The 22,645-nt window shown below is 45.8% G+C and overlaps 1 protein-coding gene across 1 annotated transcript in view; it reads right to left on the reverse strand.

The window, feature by feature from the left end:
• Positions 1-4,963: 4,963 nt before the first annotated feature.
• The window catches only part of NLRP5 (NLR family pyrin domain containing 5), a 52,756-nt gene continuing 35,074 nt past the window's right edge, over positions 4,964-22,645 (reverse strand). The window contains 4 exon segments of the mRNA XM_038006379.2: positions 4,964-5,096; positions 8,382-8,552; positions 14,058-14,228; positions 17,605-17,775. Of these exon segments, the coding sequence (XP_037862307.2) occupies positions 4,964-5,096; positions 8,382-8,552; positions 14,058-14,228; positions 17,605-17,775 (646 nt within the window).

Here is a 22,645-nt window from a genome sequence, read left to right on the forward strand (position 1 = left end):
AGGAAGCTTCTGCTCAGTGAGCTCAGGTGGACGTTCTGTGCCATGCAGCTTAAAGCATTGGAGTTTGTGCGGCTCTACACACCCCAGCTACAGAGCGTGGCGGGCGGAGGTGAAGTCTCTACTGACTCACGGATGAGGAAAGGGTCCTTCTTCAGAGATGATGACAAGAGCCCAGATCAGCAGGGAGGCAGCGCTGCCACCTGTCCTACCCATGGTGTGATGCACCAGGCCGGTGTGGGGTCTGGGACTCACCACGGTTGCCCTCCAGGATCGTGTCCCTTGCCTTCCTGACGCTCTTCCCTCCCCGTGGTACAAATGTTTAAAAAACTATGTAGGAAGGGGGATGTTTTCATTTTTCTCCTTGTATGTCATGTCCTGAACTTGACGAAAAAACATCAGTGCAGAAAAGTGTTTTTCTCTCAGACCTCGTAAAGATAGCTAGTCTAGAAAAACAGAATAGTCCTAGTCTCTTGCCAACCTGCCATTTTAGCTGTCAGAACACCTGCAGTTCACATATTTGTCCACTAGAAAGTAATACATTTTAGGAGAACAAGGATCTTTGTCTTGTCCCATCAGCCTGAGGGCAGTGGCCAGCACATAGGGTTTCTACAGACTAATCATTACTTTATCCTCTACTTTTGGAATTTAGAATAAGAAACAAGGAGTTGGGTAGAAGTCAAGGTGTCATCCCTATTCTTCAAAGTTCTGAGGCCAGGCTGGCTATCGTCGCTCACCCCTGTAATCCTAGCACTTTGGGAGGATAAGGCAGGTGGATCGCCTGAGGTCAGGAGTTTGAGACCAGCCTGGCCAACATGGAGAAACCCCATTGCTACTAAAAATACAAAAATTAGCCAGGTGTGGTGGCATGCACCTGTAATCCCAGCTACTCGGGAGGCTGAGGCATGAGAATTGCTTGAACCTGGGAGGCAGAGGTTGCAGTGAACCTAGATCTTACCATTGCACCCCAGCCTGGGTGACAAGAGCAAAACTGTCTCTTAAAAAAAAAAAAAAAAAAAAAAAAAAAAAAAAAAAAAAAAAAAACACCACTACACACAAACACAGAGGCAGGTGGCCTGTATCTGTAGCTTCCTAGCACTCTGCCACAATCAGTCTTCTGCCCACCCATCCCATCCAAAGCAAAGCTTGCTGCATGAAACAGGAAAGTGTGTACACATCTGGAGACAGGAAGCTTGTGAAGAGCACTTAGAAGGTTCACTTCCTCCCTCCTAGTCGTACCACATGGATAACTCCCTCCTCTACCTTTGGAGATGGCCAAGAGGCTCAAGAGAAAGAAACTCTTTTCTAACAGGCAGCAGTGAGAAGAACACAGCTTTCTGCCAGTGTGGAGCACATCAGATTCTAGGCGGTTTCATGGTCCTCCTCCTGGTGTTCCCATCCTGCCAGATCCCCTTCCCTCGGGTGTGGGAGGGGCTTTTAACTTACTTCTATTCAAACAGGATGCGGCAGGGTTGATGGAATCTAACTTCTGTGATGCCATGAGATTCTGTCTTGCTGAGCAACCGTCTGTCTTGCTGGCTTTGAAGATGCAGTCTGCCATATGGAGAAGGCCAAGCAGAAAAGAGCTGGGGATGGCCTGGGGCTGACAGTCGAGAAACCAAGGCCCTCAGTCCAGCAGCCTGAAAATAGATGCTCCCGGGACCTGCATGAACTTGGAAGAGGTCCTTGTCCCGGTTGGGTCTCAGATGAGACCACAGCCCTGGCCAATACCTTCACTGCAGCCTTGTGAGACCCTGAGACAGAGGATCCAGCTGAGTCATATCTGGACTCAAACACTGAGATCACGAGTTTTAACTGCTGAGTTTGTGGTAATGTTGTAAACAGCGACAGACAACTAATACATGTAGGTAAATATTGGTGGAGCGAATTCTCCAGCCACTTCTAGAGCTGCTTTACAGAGATTCATCTCTTCTTGAAACTAATTCTATAGGGTAAGAACAATTTCTCCCACTTTACAGATAAAAGCCCATGGAAGTTGACCTTTGTATAGTGTCACAAAAGTCACTCAGAGCAGCCAGAATTTGAACACAGGTCAGCATCAAAAACTTGAAGCCGGGCACAGTGGCTCACACCTGTAGTTGCAGCACTTTGGGAGGCTGAGGCAGGAGGATCACTTGAGCCCAAGAGTTCAAGACTAGCCTGAGCAAGATAGTGAGATGTTTCCAAAAAATAAAAAAAACATTGTTTCTAAACTTGACTTTTCCCTTTGACCTTCCCTTTGGCTGCAACTTTACATAGTGGGATATTTGTCACAGTTGGGGGTGGGGTAGCAGCAGTGCTCAAGGTAATTGACCGGACACAGGAGGAGGACATTGTGTATTTTTTAGCTATATATAAGGTGATAGACAAGACTAACATAGTAATGCTTTGTTAACACAAACATTAATGGTGTTTTTTTTTTTTTTTTTTTTTTTTTTTTTTTTTTTTTTTTTTTTTGAGACTGAGTCTTGCTCTGTTGCCCAGGCTGGAGTGCAGCGGCATGATCTCAGCTCACTACAAGCTCTGCCTCCCGGGTTTACCCCATTCTCCTGCCTCAGCCTCCCAAGTAGCTGGGACTACAGGTGCCCGCCACCATGCCTGGCTAATTTTTTGTATTTTTAGTAGAGACGGGGTTTCACCGTGTTAGCCAGGATGGTCTCAATCTCCTGACCTCGTGATCCACCTGCCTCAGTCTCCCAAAGTGCTGGGATTACAGGCCTGAGCCACCGCGCCTGACCTCCTTGCCTTGTCTTTATGTTAGATGGACATGTGTCCCATGTGGGAGAAAAGGTATCCTGAAGACAGATATTCTGATTCGGAAGGGCTAACTTTTCCCCCACTACTCTACCCATTCACCTCGTAAACCCCATCACATTGGTCCAATGTCCAAGTATTTTATAAACAAACACTCCCAGAACACACAAGCATTTAAAAAGTATTCCTGCAAAGAAACCATACATTGAAGAAGATAATCCTTATTAAGAACAAACTGCAGAGTTGACGTTTCTCCTATACCGATATAAACTTTACCAGCTCCATTGCAATGGGAGCAGAGAAGGGGGCATGCCAGTCCCTGTCTAATATATGCTGACAGGGAATGATGCTAACACATTCCCCAGTTTGAAAGGGGTTGTTGGAGTTATAGATTTACACACAGTACAGTGAGTGGTTTGTGGAAGGTGGTTGTATGGTAGAGGCAACATTTCAGTTAGTAGAATGAACCCCAGAAATGGATTTCCTGGGTCTGAATGGCAGCTCTGTTACTTATTGGCTGTGCATCCTTTTTTTTTTCTTTTTTTGAGATGGAATCTCACCTCTGTCACTCAGGCTGGAGCGCAGTGGCATGATCTCAGCGCACTGCAACCTCCACCCTCCTGGGTTCAGGTAATTCTCCTGCCTCAGCCTCCCAAGTAGGTGAGATTACAGGCACGAGCCACCACACTGGGCTAATTTTTGTATTTTTGGTAGAGACGGGGTTTCACTGTGTTGGCCAGGTTGGTCTCAAACCACCGACCGCAGGTATTCCACCTGCCTCCGCCTCCCAAAGTGCTGGCATTACAGGTGTGAGCCACTGCACCTGGCCTTGCTGTGCACTGTTATTTTCTGTACCTCAATATCCTCATCTGTAAGATGGAAGCAAGAACTATCCTTACCTCCAAGGTGTTGTAAAGACCAAATAAGTAATTCATACTGCTTAGGACAGGGCATGGTATACAGTAAGGGCTGTGTTAGATATCATCATTCATCACCATCATCATGGATGAGAGAAATAAATACAATAAATCATAAGAAGTACATTTTGGCAAGAATATAAGAGTTTTCCACTCTTCTAGGAATAGACCGATGGTTCTGTAGCCACAGTAATAAGTAACTACCTAGACAGGTTTAAATCCATTCAATGGATCCAAGACAACTTACCTCAGTGAACATGCTTCTTTACAAGCCAACGAACAGCTGCTCTTTGCATCTGAAATTCAGCCAGTCATGAAGGGATGCACTTTGATGAACACCCCTGTACCTATCAGCCTCACCTGAGTAACCACAGGCTACCTTATACCTTCAAGGTTCAGCCTCATTCTGTACCCTCCCCAAATTCCTGCCTACAAAGATCAGAAGTCTGCTCTACTCAGAGAGACTGTGGTAGACCAAGTTTTCATTACACTAAGGAACAAATTAGACTTTATGTTTATAGTTCAGATATTGAGTGACAGTAACCATACTTTGGTATTCAGGTATGTGCTTTAAAAAACCAGTAATTAGTTGGCCAAGCACGGTGGCTCACACCTGTAATCCCAGCACTTCGGGAGGCTGAGGTGGGCGGATCACAAGGTCAGGAGATTGAGACCATCCTGGCTAACACCGTGAAACCCCAATTCTACTAAAAATACAAAAAAATTAGCCGGGTGTGGTGGCGGGTGCCTGTAAGTCCCAGCTACTCGGGAGGCTGAGGCAGGAGAGTGGCGTGAACCCAGGAGGTGGAGCTTGCAGTGAGCGGAGATCACCCCACTGCACTCCAGCCTGGGTGACAGAGCGAAATTGTCTCAAACAAAACAAAACAAAAAACAAAAAAACACCACTAGTTGTGGTACCCAAATTCAGGGGCTGCTTTTGAAGATCTAGGTCCTCCTAACCTCTCTACTCCTAAACCATATCCTCACACTAGTTAAGAAAACCACTACTTGACACCTTTTCCAAATGCTCTGTGTTTATTTCATTCCCTCTGTATGCTTTGAGGTAGGACTGACATTTCACAGATACTCAGTCCTATGACTTGAAGGTCTCCAGCCTTCAAATCCAGTAACCAAGGTATATTGAACAAAGAATCACTACCATTGAGGGCTTCATGAGAATCAGAAATCATTCTCCATCTTTGAGAAGGAACTCCCAGGGGCATGGCTTGCTCTGAGAAAACAGCATTTAAAGTTCCTCCATTAGATGGGTGTGAGTGGGGCAGGTTTCCGTATCTTCAGTTTTTCCACCAGTACCGGTCATCTTCATCAAAAGAATGCCAACTACCGTCAATTACGATTCGGGGCTTGAGCAGCTGCACTTCCTCCAGCAGCTTCTTTATTTGCACAGGGTACTGCCATTTCCACAGCCTGGGGAGACAGAGAGAGGACTCGCTACTGAGACGTTGCTTTCGACTCTTCTCCCTTCCTCAAAATTCCTGGAAGCCTCATCAAGGATCTCAAACCTTTTCTTGTACTCTTAAGGAACAGTAGTTAAAAGAGTTAAAGAAACCAATGACTAACAGAAATTCTTGAGTTTGCAGGATGGCAGACAATAAAAGAAACAGCTTGCTGAAACATGTAGACTCCCCCACCTCTACTTATGAAAGAACTGGCTGAAATCGGCTAGAAAAAGTATGGCAAGGCTAGAGTTTGCAGAGAATGAGCTTGCTGATGTCACAGCCTGAATTTTCACCAGGTTTTATACTAACTCTCCCTAAATTGGCACATGCAACCCATGAGGTAGCATGAATAGATAATTACACATGCCCAAAGACTTTCCAGACCTCCCCTTTTCTTCTAATCACCTACTAATCTCAGAATCTACTTCTTGAACCTTTTCTAATAGAAATACTGCCTTGAAGCCAGCATGGAGAGACAGATTTGAGCTTGACTCCTGTCTCCATGTGAGCTGACCTGCAGTATAGGGCTTTTATTCCCCCTCAAATCTCCAATGTCACAGTACTGGCCTCTAGCACATCAGGCAGTGAGCCACTTTTGCTTGATAACAGTAGCATGTTCCCTATAGAATAAAAGTAATTCTCTGCCTGTAAAGAAACTTGGACATGTCAGATACTATGCTGAGCTTTTAAAGGCACCTGCTCCTCACAACAGTCCTAAGATGCAGGCATGATCCTTCAGTCCATCATGAATTCCTTCTTTAGAGTCTCTGTGTCAGGTCCTCTTACAGGGTTTGGGAAGGTACAGTAAAAGTTCTCCCTTAATGTCATTGATAGGTTCTTGGAAACAGTGACTTTAAGCAAAACTACTACAGCAGATTCTTAAAGAATGTCATTTTCTTAAGAGTCATTGTCATAACCACGAGAAAACATTGGTTTCATTATATGTCGTTTTGCTTAAAGTCACAGTTTCTAAGAACGTATCCATGACATTAAATGACAACTTCCCATATAGGGATGGACAAGGCAAAGTTCCCCCCCTTACCAAGCTTACAGTCTACTAGAGGAAAAATAAACATATTTAAATAGATACATAGCACCACCCCCATTTCACAGATAGGGAAACAGAGCCACAACAGGTCAATCAGTAAATCTAGGTCTGACTTCTATCCTACTTCAACTACTAAGTCCCAGTCACCACTGATCTTGTCAACTGCTATCATGCCTTGTAAGTCAAGGATACAAACACATTCTTTCAATAGCACTCCATCTTTTCAGCTCATTTTGTCACTAACAGTTCTGACCACACCAAGACTCCCAGATTCATTGAGCCATGTTTCTCAATCCATCTTCCCCACCCTGTCTTCACTTTCCTCCTATGATTCCAGGGTCTACCACAGCCACTTTTGACTTCTTCCTGGTTATACCCATGTGCTAGAATTTGAACCCTGGATAAACTCAACTGCCATCGGCTGGGCCATACCAGGGAAAACAGTTACTCAACTGAGAAATTTTCTATTGATTATAAATATACCACAAGGAGGTCGGGCGTGGTGGCTCATGCCTGTCATTCAGCACTTTGGGAGTCTGAGGCTGGTGGATCATATGAGGTCAGGAGTTTGAGATCAGCCTGGCCAACATGGTGAAAACCCATCTCTACTAAAAATGTAGAAATTAGCCGGGTGTGGTGGCACATACCTATAATCTCCACCATTCAGGAGGCTGAAGCAGGAGAATTGCTTGAACCCAGGAGGTGGAGGTTGCAGTGAGCTAAGATCACACCACCACACTCCAGCCTGGGCAACAGAGTGAGACTTCATCTCAAAAAACTTGAAGTAAAATACATAAATACACCACAACCAACCTCAAATGGGCTATCAATGCTACCAGCTGTGTATTTCTCAAGATTTTACTCCCTTCAAGTACAACTGTGTCCTTCATGCTCAGGGATATCTCTGAACTCCTGTTTGTCTATGAATATGAGGTCCTAAATGACAAATGCATTTTTTACCACTAAACACTGAAGACATCAATGAACTGCCACTTTCTCATGAAAGAAACTACTAGTCTTAAGAGATGGTCCTGAAGAACTTCTGTGAATTCCATCAACTCAGCCTTCCAGACTTGTACAAGGAGTGAGAGGGGAGGCTGAAATGTTGTACGTGAGCTACTGAAATTTTCTGCTAGGTGAATTGTTCAGTGGCGTTAAGTACATTCACATGGCTGTGCAACCATCACCACAACCATCTATCGCCAGAATTCTTCATCTTGCAAAACAAACTCTGCACCTGTTGCACAACTCCCAACCTCTCACCCCAATCCTTTGGAAATCACCATTCTGTCTCTATGAATTTCACTCTTCTACATACCTCATAGAGGTAGAATCCTACAGTATTTGTCTTTTTAGGACTGGCTTATTCTACTTGGCATGTCAAGATTCCATCATGTAGCATGTGGCATGTGTCAGAATTTTCTTTCTTTTTTTTTTGAAACAGAGTCTCGCTCTGTCGCCCGGGCTGGAGTGCAGTGGCTGGATCTCAGCTCACTGCAAGCTCCGCCTCCTGGGTTTACACCATTGTCCTGCCTCAGCCTCCCGAGTAGCTGGGACTACAGGTGCCCGCCACCACGCCTGGCTAGTTTTTTGTATTTTTTAGTAGAGATGGGATTTCACCATGTTATCCAGGATGGTCTCGATCTCCTGACCTCGTGGATCCACCCATCTCAGCCTCCCAAAGTGCTGGGATTACAGGCTCCAGCCACCGCACCCAGCCAGAATTTTCTTTTTAAGGCTGAGTACAATTCCATTGTAGGTATATATCACATTCTATTTATCCTTTCATCCATGAACGCCTGGGCTACTTCCACCTCTTGGCCGTTATTGTGAATTATGCTGCTATGAACATGGGTGTGAAATCTGAGATCTTGCTTTTAATTCTTTTGGGTACATACTCAGAAGTAAGATTGCTGGATCATACAGCAATTCTAGTTTTTCAGCATACACATTTATAATGTTCTTTCTGTACCTTTCCAACACACTCAGAAGTAAGCCATGATATTAGGCACCTGGCCTCTATCTCCAGTATTCCTGTATCTCCAGCATCCAGCATGGTACTCAGAATGTAGTGGTCACTCACCAACAGAGTAAAATCTGGCTGCCAAGCCATGACCTCAACTTTTCCCCTAAACTGCTTCTCCACCAGCTAACAAGCCTGGAACAGAAGCAGGTCTGTGTTTAAGACAATTGCTGGGGACTTACCCAATTATTTGTAGGTTAGATGTGGGACAGGCAAAGGCCGAACACAGCTTCATCATTCCTTCGGGACTGAAGTTATTCTGTACCAGGTTTAGACTGGTCAGGTGCCGGTTGCAAGAAAGGGCCAAGGAGAGTGCCTCACAGCAATCCGAAGTCAATCCACATGCCTTCAACCTGCAGGGTCAGGACACCCAGGAAATAACCCCAAAGATCAATGATGGATCCTTCGTTCAACCCATATGAATTTCACCTTGATACTTTTCCTTTGGGAAAAAAAAAAAGTGGTGGGCTCTGCCTCCCAGTTTCTGGTTTAGTTGTTCTGATGAAAGACCCAAATATTTGTTTTTTTGTTTGTTTTTTTTTGAGATGGTGTTTCGCTCTTGTTGCCCAGGCTGGAGTGCAGTGGTGTAATCTCAACTCCCTGCAACCTCCACCTCTGGGGTTCAAGCGATTCCCCTGCCTCAGCCTCCCGAGTAGCTGGGATTACAGGCACATGCCACCAAGCCTGGCTACTTTTTTGTATTTTTAGTAGAAACGGGGTTTCATCATGTTGGCCAGGCTGGTCTTGAACTCCTGACCTCAGATGATCCACCTGCCTTGGCCTCCCAAAGTGCTGGAATCACAGGTGTGAGCCACCATGCCAGGTCAAATATTTGCATTTCTAATGAGTTCCCAGGTAAAGCAACTGTGCTTGGTTCTCAGTTTGAGAAATGGCAGGTAACTCAAAGTAGAGATGTGGAAGACAATGAAAGAAAGGCTGAGCGTGCCTGTCGCGAGGGAACGTAACAAGGAACACAGACCTGCAGAGAAAGCAACACGGCACCTCAAGAAAGGTGAGATGGCAGGAAGGACATTGACAAAGGCACGGATATAAAAAATCACCTCTACACTGTGCTTGTGGAAAGAAGGGGACACATTTGAGAAACAAAGATGACTAGATGGCTCGAGCAGAGCCACAGACAGTGGTGAGAGTAGAGGCTGGGCACGTAGGTCATACTAAGGGTTTAGAATTTCACCTTAAGAGCAATAGAAAGCCAAGTGACCTCATTAAATATAATAACGGCATTATATAGGACTGTTCTCCTATTTTGAGGGGAGCACGCTGGTTATTTTGGGGCGGGATGTCAAAATCCTTAAGTTGCTGTGAAATAGTTCACCAGAGGCTGGGCGCTGTGGCTCAAGTCTGTAATCCCAGCACTTTGGGAGGCCGAGATGGGCGGATCACAAGGTCAGGAGATCAAGACCATCCTGGCTAACACAGTGAAACCCCGTCTCTACTAAAAAAATACAAAAAAAAAAAAAAAAAAAAAAAAAACCAAAAAATTAGCTGGGTGAGGTGGCAGGCGCCTGTAGTCCCAGCTACTCGGGAGGCTGAGGCAGGAGAATGGCGTGAACCTGGGAGGCGGAGCTTGCAGTGAGCCAAGATCATGCCACTGCACTCCAGCCTGGATGACAGAGCAAGACACCTTCTCAAAAAAAAAAAAAAAAAAAGAAATAGTTCACCAGATATACTAAAATACTAATCATTGTTTAAATTAGGTGGTAGCCATATAGGTTTTACATGTCCTAATCATTCTAGATTGTGCATTTTGGATTTTTTTTTTTTTGAGACTGAGTCTTGCTCTATTGCTCAGGCTGGGGTGCAGTGGCACGATCTCAGCTCACGGCAACCTCCACTTTCCCAGTTCAAGCGATTCTCCTGACTCAGCCTCCTGAGTAGCTGGATTACAAGAGCCCGCCTGTATTTTTAGTAGAGATGGGGTTTCATCATATTGGCCAGTCTATTCTCAAACTCCTGACCTCAAGTGATCCACCGGCCTCAGCCTCAGCCTCCCAAAGTGCTGGGATTACAGGCATGAGCCACCGCACCCGGCCAGAATTCTTATGATAGAGTAAAAAGTTAATGAGATGCAGCTCAAGTTATTTTAGCCACCTATGGCTAGATGGTGAGATTAGATTGTTTTTCATTTTGCCTTTAAAATAATATCTGAGCATTTATAAAGACAAAACATCCAGTAGGGAGGCTGAGGATAGATGCAAGGGGGAGGTATATCCGTGATGGTGAAAGGTGCTGCACACAAATGACTGTGGGATTCCCAATGTAGAAGAAACTAACCTTTGATTAACATGGGTCAAATTAACTACTGCAGGGATACTTTTGTTTTTTTGAAATGGAGTCTCACTCTGTTGCCCAGGCTGGAGTGCAGCGGTATGATCTCAGTTCATTGCAACCTCTGCCTCCCGGGTTCCAGCGATTCTCCTGCCTCAGCCTCCCGAGTAGCTGGGATTACGGGTGCCTGCCACCAAGCCTGGCTAACTTTTGTATTTTTAGTAGAGATGGGGTTTTGCCATGTTGGTCACACTGGTCTCGAACTCCTGACTTCAGGTGATCCAACCCCCTTAGCCTCCCACGGTGCTGGGATGACAGGCATGAGCCACCACGCATGGCCATGCTTTATTTATTGTGGGTAAATAAAGATATAGGGTAACCCTGTCTCTACTAAAAATACAAAAATTAGCCAGGCATGATGGCGGCGCCTGTAGTCCCAGCTACTCAGGAGGCCGAGGCAGGAGAATCACTCGAACCTGGGAGGTGGAGGTTGCAGTGAGCCGAGACCGTGCTACTGCACTGCAGACTGGATGAGAGCTAGACTCTGTCTCAAAAAAAAAAAAAAAAAAAAAAAAAAAGGAAGTGCTGATATATGCCACAACATGGATGAGCCTTGAAAACGAAGAAGCCAACCACAGAAGGTCACGTGGTATATAATTCCATTTGTATAAAATACCCAAAATAGTCAAATTCATACAGAAAGTAGAGAGGTTGCCAGGGCTAGAGGGAATGGGAAATAGAAGGGGCACAGCTAAATGGGTACAGGGTATCCTTCTGGGTTGATGGAAAGAGTCTGGAAGCTAGTAGAGGTGGCTGCACCGCACTGTGAACTGCTCTGGAATGGAATGTTTGCTACTACATGTGAACATTGACCATCCACTAGTCTTGTATGGATGCTGCTTATAACTCTCCGTGGCACCCGGGGAGGCGGTCATATTCCTATTGTGTTAGTAAGAGGCTTTAATCTAGGCACACACCTCCCTTTTTATTTTTTTGCGCAACAGAGTCTCTGTCACCCAGGCTGGAGCGCAGTGGCACGATCTCAGCTCACTGCAACCTCCACCTTCCACCTTCTGGGTTCAAGCCTCAGCCTCCCGAGTTGCTGGGACTACAGGTACCCGCCACCATGCCCGGCTGTGTGTACTGGTGCAGATCAAAGTTGGCTTCTTGAGACAACGTTGAGGGCTTTCAAAGTAAATGGTTTTATATATTTGAAGGGGTGGGGGTCGTTTGTTAAGCATCCAGAAGAGCAAGGTAGGTGCACATGTCTCCAGGGAATGAAATTGTTGTGAAATTGTCTCAGGTAGTGGGGAAAATGAGTGGACCAGATGACTAATGCTGGGAAAACAAGTTTATATCCATGACCCCTGATTGCACAGGACAGCAACTCGCCACGGCCTGTTTTGATCCTGCGATTCTCAGCTACCGAACGGCAGGTGCCGAGAGGGTGGAGAATGTGGTTCAGTGAAGCTTGGAGTGTTTGTAGGTGGACACACCCAAGAACAGAAGGCTAAGGGAGAGACTCCACATTTAAAAGAAAAACAGGCCGGGCGCGGTGGCTCACGCCTGTTATCACATCCCAGCACTTTGGGAGGCTGAGACGGGTGGATCACGAGGTCAGGAGATGGAGACCATCCTGGCTAACACGGTGAAACCCCATCTCTCCTAAAAATACAATAATTAGCCGGGCATGGTGGCGGGTGCCTGTAGTCCCAGCTACTGGGGAGGCTGAGGCAGGAGAATGGTGGGAACCCGGGAGGTGGAGCTTGCAGTGAGCCGAGATTGTGCCACTCACTCCAGCCTGGGCGACAGAGTGAGACTCCGTCTCAAAAAACAACAACAACAACAACAAAAATGCAGAAAAAGAAAAATAGAACATGGAGCCAAAAGATAAATGAAGGTATTATAGTAAGATAAAAAAGCCCTGATTTAATAAGAAATAAGATAAAGTTTAATAAAATCATAAAAATAAAACACAAAGCTAGATAGAAGGGGAACTAAAGAAGGGGCATGACCACGCAGAAAGAAGTTGAGGGGACAGAGAATCAAAGCGTGATGAACTCGAACAATGCATGACTTCAAGAAGGAAAGGGGTCCCGGCCAGACGCGGTGGCTCACGCCTGTCATCCCAGCACTTGGGAGGCTGAGGCCGGCGGATCACTTGAGGTCAGAAGTTTAAAAGCAGCCTTGCCAACATGGTGAAACCTCGTCTCTACTACATGTATTAAAAAAATTAGCCGGGCGTGGTGGCGGGCGCCTGGAGCCCCAGCTACTCAGGAGGCTGAGGCTTGAACCTGGAAGGTGGAGGTTGCAGTGAGCTCAGATCGTGCCACTGCACTCCAGGCCTGGGTGACAGAGACTCTGTCGCAAAAAAAAAAAAAAAAAAAAAAAAAAAAAAAAAAAAAAAAAACAGTTGGGGGGGAGCCCAGATAAAAGCCTCTTAACACAATAGGAATGTGACCCCCCCACCCCGGTGCCACGGAGAGTTATAAGCAGCATACATACAAGACTAGTGGATGGTCAGTGCTCACACGTGATAGCAAACATTCCATTTTAGAGCAGTTCACAGTGCGGTGCAGCCACCTCTACTAGCTTCCAGACTATTTCCATCACCCCAGAAGGAAACGCCAGACCCATTTAGCTGTCCCCTATTTCCCATTCCCTCTAGCCCTGGCAACCTCTCTACTTTCTGTATGAATTTGACTATTTTGGGTATTTTATACAGATGGAATTATACACACCACGTGACCTTTTGTGGCTGGCTTGTTTTCAAGGCTCATCCATGTGGTAGCACGTAGCAGGACTTTTTTTTTTTTGAGACGGAGTCTGGCTCTGTCACCCAGTCTGGAGTGCAGTGGCATGGTCTTGGCTCACTGCAACCTCCATCTCCCGGGTTCAAGCGATTCTCCTACTTCAGCCTCCTGAGTAGCTGGGATCACAGGCATGTACCACCACACCCGGCTAATTTTTGTATTTTTAGTAGAGACAGGGTTTCCCTATGTTGGCCCAGCTGGTCTTGAACTCCTGACCTCAAGTGATCCACCCGCCTCAGCCTCCCAAAGTGCCGGGATTACAGGCGTGAGCCACCGCGCCCGGCCTCAGCACTTTCCATTTTACGGCTGAACCACAGTCCACCATACTGGAGCTCTGTCTTAAGCTCCCGGGTGGTTCTGATGCTCAAAGAAGTTTTGAGGACCACTCAGGTCGTCCCTTGCTTTCTGCCCGTCTTTGTCTCTAGACTGTTCACACTACAACACCAAGGTCTTTTCACTTCCATACTTCTGCCACTTAGCACCAGGACTAGCACACAGGGGTCATTCAACGGGCAGCTGAGGATTTTCTACCTCCAGACCTTGTTCCCAAGCATTTGCCACTTCCTCCGTCTCATCCGTAGGAGCCGAGCTGGAACTCACACCCAGATCTGTGGTGCTGCAAAGGTTGCCCTCCATCTAACTTGATGGACTTACGGAAACCAGATCATCATCCTTGTTCAAGCAACCTCACGCTGGGGTCCTCCCGGCCCCCGCTCCTCCCAGCCCGGCCCGCAAACAGGCACCCCAGGAAGTTACCCGAGTCTCGTCAGAACGCTCTTCTTTTGCTTCAGTCCCTCGCACAGCGCAGTGACCCCACCGTCACCCAGGGCGTTGTCCGTGAGGTCCAGGCTCTTCAGGTGTCTGCTCCTTGAGATCACACAGGACAGACTCTCACAGCACGCGGCGGTGAGATGACACTTTACCAACCTGCAAGAGGCGGGAAATAGAGCTGGTCTGCTTCCCTCCAGGAAAGTGAAGCAGCGGGAGAAGGTTCAGCAGCATCGACTGCAGTTTCCTTTACTCCTTCCTGACAGGCCACTGTTCTGTCCACTCCTGTGAACGGCTTAGACCATGTGGTATCCGTTGGCTCGAGAGAGGGACGACAGCGGAGGGTGGGGAAGTGTCTGGTGTGATTGAAGGTATCTTTATTTTTTTAATTAATTATTTTTTTTTTTTTGAAGAAGGAGTTTTGCTCTTGTCACCCAGGCTGGAGGGCAATGGCATAATCTTGGCTCACTGCAACCTCCGCCTCCCGGGTTCAAGCTATTCTCCCTGCCTCAGCCTCCCAAGTAGCTGGGATTACAGGCATGCGCCACCATGCCTGGCAAATTTTGCATTTTTAGTAGAGACTGGGTTTGTCCATGTTGGTCAGGCTGGTCTCAAACTCCAACCTCAGGTGAGCCGCCCACCTCGGCCTCCCAAAGTGCTGGGATTACGGGTGTGAGCCACCTCGCCCACCCTATTTTTTACTTTTTCAAGACAAAGTCTCATTCTGTTGCCCAGGCTGGAGTGCAGTGGCACGATCTCAGCTCACTGCAACCTCCACCTCCTGGGTTCAAGCGATTCTCCTGCCTCAGCCTCCCGAGTAGCTGGGATTACAGGCGCCCACTACCACATCCGGCCTGGCTGAAGGTATCTTTAAAAGAAATGAGCACATCAGAGTTTGCTTCCACTTGGAGATGAGGTCAAGATTCTCCATGGGGGAGGAGGAGGGAAATGCGGGGAGGGGGAGAAATTGGAAAGCCTCTGACAGAGCCGAGATGGAGAGAAAAGGGGACGGAAGTTACTGAAATGCTGGTAGGTCTAGAATCCAGAAAGGGAAGCTTTGTGCTTGTATTCCTAGGGAAAATGGGGAAAATGGGGTGGGTGGCCCCCAAAATAACATCTGAGTGGTTTATCACAGGAGAAATGACTGAAATGGCCTCCAAGTCTATCTTTAGCTTGGGAGGCTAAGAGTAGAATGATAGCACTGGGGCTGGGAGGGTCCATCTTCGGGAGCCATTGGGTCAAGAATAAAGAGGGATGCAGCCAGGTGCAGTGGCTCATGCCTGTGATCCCAGCACTTTGGGAGGCCAAGGTGGGTGGATCACCTGAGGTCAGGAGTTCGAGACCAGCCTGGCCAACATGGTGAAACCCCATCTCTACTAAAAATACAAAAAATTAGTTGGGCATGGTGACAGGTGCCTATAATCCAAGCTACTTGGGAGGCTGAGGCAGGAGAATTGCTTGAACCCGGGAGACGGAGGCTGCAGGGAGCTGAGATTATGCCATTGCATCCAGCCTGGGCAACAATAGCAAAACTGTCTCAAAAAAACAAAAACAAAACACAAAACACACCAAAACCAAACAAAACACAAACACAAAGAAAACAATAAAAACGAAACAAAAAAACAAAACAAGAAAACCAGACGCAGTTGTGAGGGCCAACCCTTGAAGGTCAGGTAGGGGTGACCCAGTCTTTGGTGCCAGCATGGATAGTGATGGAGAGATCCAGATAACCTCCCAGCACTTAAATGCCATCTTAAAAAAAAGATGTCTCTAATTGACTAAGATTAAGATTCTACATCATGCAGAAGTAGGACTTGAAACAACTCAAACAAATGGTGGAATTAATACTTGGGGGCACTCAGAAGTTTGTGAACTAGAATCCATACCAAAGTCTGTCCTTTTATTCTTGGGAAGAGAGAGATCTCAAAATGAAACCTCACTCATGGACCATTAATTCTACCTTTGTAATGAAAATGCAGATGCTACCAAGTACACGAAGGTTTAGAATGAAATCATTTATGCTCATGATGGAAACACTAGATATAAGGTACGTGTCCAGCTTTAAGAGACTTTTAAAGTTTAGGAGATTTTTTTGTTTTTGTTTTTGTTTTTTTTGTTTTTTTTTTTTGAGACAGAGTCTGGCTCTGTCGCCCAGGCTGGAGTGCAGTGGTGCCATCTCGGCTCACTGCAAGCTCCGCCTCCCGGGTTCCAGGTTCACGCCATTCTCCTGCCTCAGCCTCCTGAGTAGCTGGACTACAGGTGACCGCCACCATGCCCGGCTTTTATTTTTATTTTTTGTATTTTTAGTAGAGACACAGTTTCACCGTGTTAGCCAGGATGGTCTTGATCTCCTGACCTTGTGATCCACCCACCTTGGCCTACCAAAGTTCTGAGATTACAGGCATGAGCCAACTGCGTCCAGCCAGAGATTTTTAAAGAACATATCATTCAATGGAATACCTCACCGTACTTCATTTATTATAAGGGACATATCCTTAGACGCAATGTGAGACCAATGCCAAAAGTTTTGGTTTCTTGGGAGTTCTAGTTCTCCACTGGATATGATGGGGGGTGGTGAGACTACATGAGGTTAGATATACAAAATATTTAGTGCTCTGCCTGCCACATGTTAAGAATGCATTAAGTGCTTGGCAGGGTGCGGTGGCTCACACCTGTAATCCCAGCACTTTGGGAGGCCAAAGCGGGTGGATTGCCTGAGGTCAGGAGTTCGAGACCAGCCTGGCCAACATGGTGAAACTCCGTCTCTACTAAAAGTACAGAAATTAGCCGGACGTGGCAGCACACGCCTGTCATCCCAGCTACTCAGGGGGCCAAGGCAGGGGAATTGCTCGAACCCCGTATGTGGAGGTTGCAGTGAGCTGAGATCATGCCACTGCATTCCAGCCTAGGCAACAGAGCAAGAGTCAATAAATAAATAAAAACAATGCATTAAGTTGCATTAAGTGCTGACTACTACGATCCTTTCTTTGTAAACCATCAAATGCACGTTTGCATCTAGGACGAAAGAACCCCAGAAGACATTCAAACCACTAACAGGGATGACTGCATCATTGTGAGACTGAAGATTGATTTTTGCTCACTGAGCTCTTTTACTTTTTCCACAGTCTGTTTAATGACAGGATATTCCTATTCAATAGAAACATTTCCACAAAGGGTGAAGACATTTGAGCCCCAGAGGGAAACAGATTAAGAGACAAGCACTCTCCCTTCTCCATATAGATAAATAACTGAAGATGAACTTAGGGCAAGATACCTTCCTCTGAGGAACGACAATGTTTAGGGACCAAGGGTGACTCAGAACTCATGGTTCCTCCCATGAGGCTCCACTGGCCCTTCCCGTGCTCACTGTGGTGTTCACACCTCAACTTACCTAGGGTGCCGTCAGAAAAACGAGTGTCAGAGCTCACCCTGAAAGCAGTTTTTGGTTCCAGTCTCCCTGCTCCTATCTCTTGACCTTTCAGGAACTCCAGACCCCCGTATGATAGAGTTGACCCAACACCCATGGGAAACTCACTCCAGGTCCTGGAGATGACAAGATGGTTCTCTCATGACCTCACACAGAAGCTTCATGCCGTTGTCTTCCACAGGGTTCATGCTAAGGCTCAGGTGCGTCAGCCACGCGTTACCCATCAGCGCAAGTGCAAGAAAACCACAGCCAGCCGTGTCCAGGTTGCACCGATTCAGCCTGTGGGCGCACACACGGGAAAGAAGATCAGGACACTCATTCTCCCGCATGACCTCAAGTGAGCTGCTGCTCTCTTCCCAGCTCCAGTCTGCTTCTGTGTAGGAGGGGTCATATTTGTTTTCTTTTTCTTTTTTTTTTTTTTTTTGAGGAGTCTTGCTCTGTCACCCAGGCTGGAGTGCAGTGGGGCAAGCTCTCAGTTCACCGCAGCCTCCACCTCCTGGGCACAAGCGATTCTGCTGTCTCAGCCTCCTGAGTAGCTAGGATTACAGGCATGCGCCACCACGCCCGGCTAGTTTTTGTATTTTTAGTAGAGATGCGGTTTTACGATATTGACCAGGATGGTCTTGAACGCCTGACCTCGTGATCCACCTGCCTCGGCCTACCCCAAGTGCTAGGATTACAGGCGTGAGCCACTGCGCCCGGCCAGGTTTAAGACCTTCCCTCTGACAGAACCTACCCAAATGAGAAGGAACCAGAAAACCAACTCTGGCAATACGACAAAACAAGGCTGTTTAACCTCCCCCCAAAAATCACACTAGTTCACCAGCAATGGATCCAAACCAAGAAGACATCCTTGATTTTCCTGAAAAAGAATTCAAGAAGTTAGTTATTAAGCTAATCAGGGAGGAATTAGAGAAATGTGAAGCCCAATGCAAGGAAATCCGAAATATGATACAAGCGAAGGGAGAAATATTTAAGGAAATAGCTTAAAGAAAAAACAATAAAAAAATCAGGAAACTTTGGACAAAATTTTTTTTTTTTTTTTTTTTTTGAGACAGAGTCTTGCTCTGTCGCCCAGGCTAGAGTGCAGTGGCATGATCTCGGCTCACTGCAGGCTCCACCTCCCGGGTTCACGCCATTCTCCTGCCTCAGCCTCCCGAGTAGCTGGGACTATATGCGCCCGCCACCGCACCCGGCTAATTTTTTGTATTTTTAGTAGAGACGGGGTTTCACCGTGGTCTTGATCCTCTGACCTCGTGATCTGCCCGCCTTGGCCTCCCAAAGTGCTGGGATTACAGGCATGAGCCACCTCGCCCGGCCTGGACACATTTCTAGAAATGCAAAATGCTCTGGAAAGTCTCAGCAATAGAATTGAACAAGTAGAAGAAAGAAATTCAGGCTGGGCACGGTGGCTCACACCTGTAATCCCAGCAGCACTTTGGGAGGCCAAAGTGGGAGGATCACCAGGTCAAGAGAGTGAGACCATCCTGGCCAACATGGTGAAACCCTGTCTCTACTAAAAATACAGGCTGGGCGCGGTGGCTCATGCCTGTAATCACAGTACTTTGGGTGGCTGAGGCAGGTGGATCACCTCAGGTTGGAAGTTCGAGACCAGCCTGACCAACATCGAGAAACCCCGTCTCTACTAAAAATACAAAAAATTAGGCAGGCATGGTGGTGCATGCCTGTAATCCCAGCTACTTGGGAGGCTGAGGCAGGAGAATTGCTTGAACCCAGGAGGCGGAGGTTGCAGTGAGCCGAGATCACACCATTGCACTCCAGCATGGGCAACAAAAGTAAAACTCCATCTCAAAAAATAAATAAATAAAATAAAAAACAAGTTAGCTGGATCTGGTGGCACGTACCTATAGTCCCAGCTACTTGGGAGGCTGAGGCAGGAGAATCGCTTGAGCCCAGCAGGCAGAGGTTGCAGTGAGCCGACATCACACCACTGCACTCCAGCCTGGGTGATGGAGCGAGACTGTCTCAACAACAACAACAAAAATTCAGAACTTGAAGCCAAGGTCTTTGAATCAACCTAATCCAACAAAGACAAAGAAAAAGAATAAGAAAATATGAACAAAGCCTCCAAGAAGTCTGGGATTATGTTAAATGCAAACCTAAGAATAATTGGTATTCCTGAGAACAGAAAGAATTCTAAAGGCCTGGAAAACATATTTGGGTGCATAATTGAGGAAAACTTCCCTGGCCTTTCTAGAGACCTAGACATCCAAATACAAGAGCACAAAGAACACTCGGAAAATTAATCACAGAAAGATCTTTACCTAGGCACGATGTCATCAGGTTATCTAAAGTTAAGATGAAGTTAAGATGAATCTTAACAGCTGTGAGGGCCGGGCGCAGTGGCTCACGCCTGTAATCCCAGCACTTTGGGAGGCCGAGGTGGGCGGATCACAAGGTCAGGAGATCAAGACCACGGTGAAACCCCGTCTCTACTAAAAATACAAAAAATTAACCGGGCGCGGTGGCGGGTGCCTGTAGTCCCAGCTACTCAGGAGGCTGAGGCAGGAGAATGGCGTGAACCCGGGAGGCGGAGCTTGCAGTGAGCCGAGATCGCGCCACTGCACTCCAGCCTGGGCGACAGAGCAAGACTCTGTCTCAAAAAAAAAAAAAAAAAAAAGAGCTGTGAGACAGAAGCACCAGGTAACCTATGAAGGAAACCCTATCAGATTAACAGAAGATTTCTTGACAGAAACCCTGTAAGCTAGAAGGGATTGGGGCCCTCCCTTCGGCCTCCTCAAACAAAACAATTATCAGCCAAGAATTCTGTATCCAGCGAAACTGAGCATCTTATATGAAGGAAAGATACAGTCTTTTTTAGACAAATGCTGAGATAATTTGCCATTACCAAGACTCCACTAAAAGGAGCTCTAAATCTTGAAACAAATCCTGGAAACACATCAAAACAGAACCTCTTTTAAAGCATAAATCACACAGGACCTATAAAACAAAAATACAAGTTAAAAAGCAGAAACAAAAAACAAAAACCAAAACCCAAGGTACACAGGCAACAAAGAGAACGATGACTTCAACAGTACCTCACATCTCAATCCTAACATTGAATGTAAACGGCCTAAATGCTCCACTTAAAAGATACAGAATGAAGAATAAAAAGAACTCACCAACCATCTGCTGCCTTCAGGAGACTCATCTAGCACATCAAGACTCACATAAACAAAGTAAAGGGGTAGAAAAAGGCATTTCATGCAAATGGACACCAAAAGCGAGCAGGGGTAGCTATTCTTAGATCAGATGAAACAAACTTTAAAGCAACAGCAGTTAAGGAGACAAAGAGGGACGTTACATAACGGTTAAAAGGCCTGTCCAACAGGAAAATATCACAATTCTAAACATATATGCGCCCAACACTGGAGGTCCTAAATCCATAAAACAATTACTAATAGACCTAAAAAGTGAGATAGACAGCAACACAATAATAGTGGGGGATTTCAATACTCCACTAACAGCACTAGACAGGTCATGAGGCAGAAAGTCGAAGAAACAATGGATTTAAACTATACTTCGGAACAAACGGACTTAACAGATCTATACGGAACATTTCATCCAACCACAGCAGAACACACCTTCTAATCGACAGTGCATGGAACTTTCTCCAAGATAGACCATAACAGGCCATGGAATGAGCTTCAATAAATTTAAGAAAATTGCAATTATATCAAGCACTCTCTCAGACCACAGTGGAATAAAACTGGAAATCAAAAGGAACCTTCAAAACCACACAAATACATGGAAATTAAATAACCTGCTCCTGAATAAGCATTCAGTCAAAAATGAAATCAATATGGAAATTTAAAAATTCTTCAAACTGAACAGCAATGACACAATCTATCGAAACCTCTGGGATATGGCAAAGGCAGTGCTAACAGGCAAGTTCATAGCCCTAAACGCCTACGTCACAAAGACTGAAAAAGCACAAACTGACACTCGAAGGTCACATCTCAAGGAAGTAGAGAAACAAGAACAAACCAAACCCAAACCCAGCAGAAGAAAGGAAATAACCAAGATCAGAGCAGAATTAAGTGAAACTGACACAAAAAAATACAAAAGATAAATGAAACAAAAAGCCGGTTCTTTGAAAAGATAAATACAATTCAAACACCATTGGTAAGATTAACCAAGACGACAAGAGAAAATCCAAATAACCTCACGGAGAAAGCGAACAGGAGATATTACAACTGACACCACTGAAATACAAAAGATAATTCAAGGCTACTTTGAACACCTTTATACACGTAAACTAGAAAACCTAGAAGAGATGGATAAATTCCTAGAAAGATACAATCCTCCTAGCTTAAATCAGGAAGAATTAGATATCCTGAACAGACCAATAACAAGCAGTGAGATTGAAATGGTAATTAAAAAAATTACCAACAAAAAAGTCCCAAGAACAGACAGATTCACAGAATTCTACCAGACATTCAAAGAAGAATCGGTACCAGAATTGGTACCAATCCTTTTGACACTATTCCACAGGATAGAGGAAGAAGGAACCCTCCCTAATTCATTCTATGAAGTCAGCATCACCCTAATACCAACATCAGGAAAGGACATAACCAAAAAAGAAAACTACAAACTGATACCCTTGATGAACATAGATGCTAAAATCCTTAATAAAATCCTAGCTAACTGAATCTGACAACATATCAAAAAGATAATCCACCATGATCAAGTGGGTTTCATACCAGGGATGGTTTAACATGTACAATAAATGTGATACACCACATAAACAGAATTAAAAATCACATGATCATTTCAATAGATACAGATAAAGCATTCGACAAAATCCAGCATCCCTTCATGATGAAAACTCTCAGCCAAGTTGGCATACAAGGGACGTACCTTAATGTAATAAAAGCTATCTATGACAAACTCACAGGAAACATAATACTGAATGGGGAAAAGTTGAAAACATTCCCTCTGAGAACTGGAACGAGACTGAGGTCTTCTGAGCAGGCTGCACCATGGTCAAGCCATCCTGACCTCTGTGACTCACACGTACACATCCAGAAGGCCTCTTGGAGCCAGAACGTCTAGGACAACAGGAAAACCACAAAAGAAGAAAAACAGCTAGCTCCTGTCTTAGCCAATTAGCCAGCCTTGAACATTC

This window comes from Chlorocebus sabaeus, chromosome 6 (assembly GCF_047675955.1).
Source record: "Chlorocebus sabaeus isolate Y175 chromosome 6, mChlSab1.0.hap1, whole genome shotgun sequence".
NCBI lineage: Eukaryota > Metazoa > Chordata > Mammalia > Primates > Cercopithecidae > Chlorocebus > Chlorocebus sabaeus.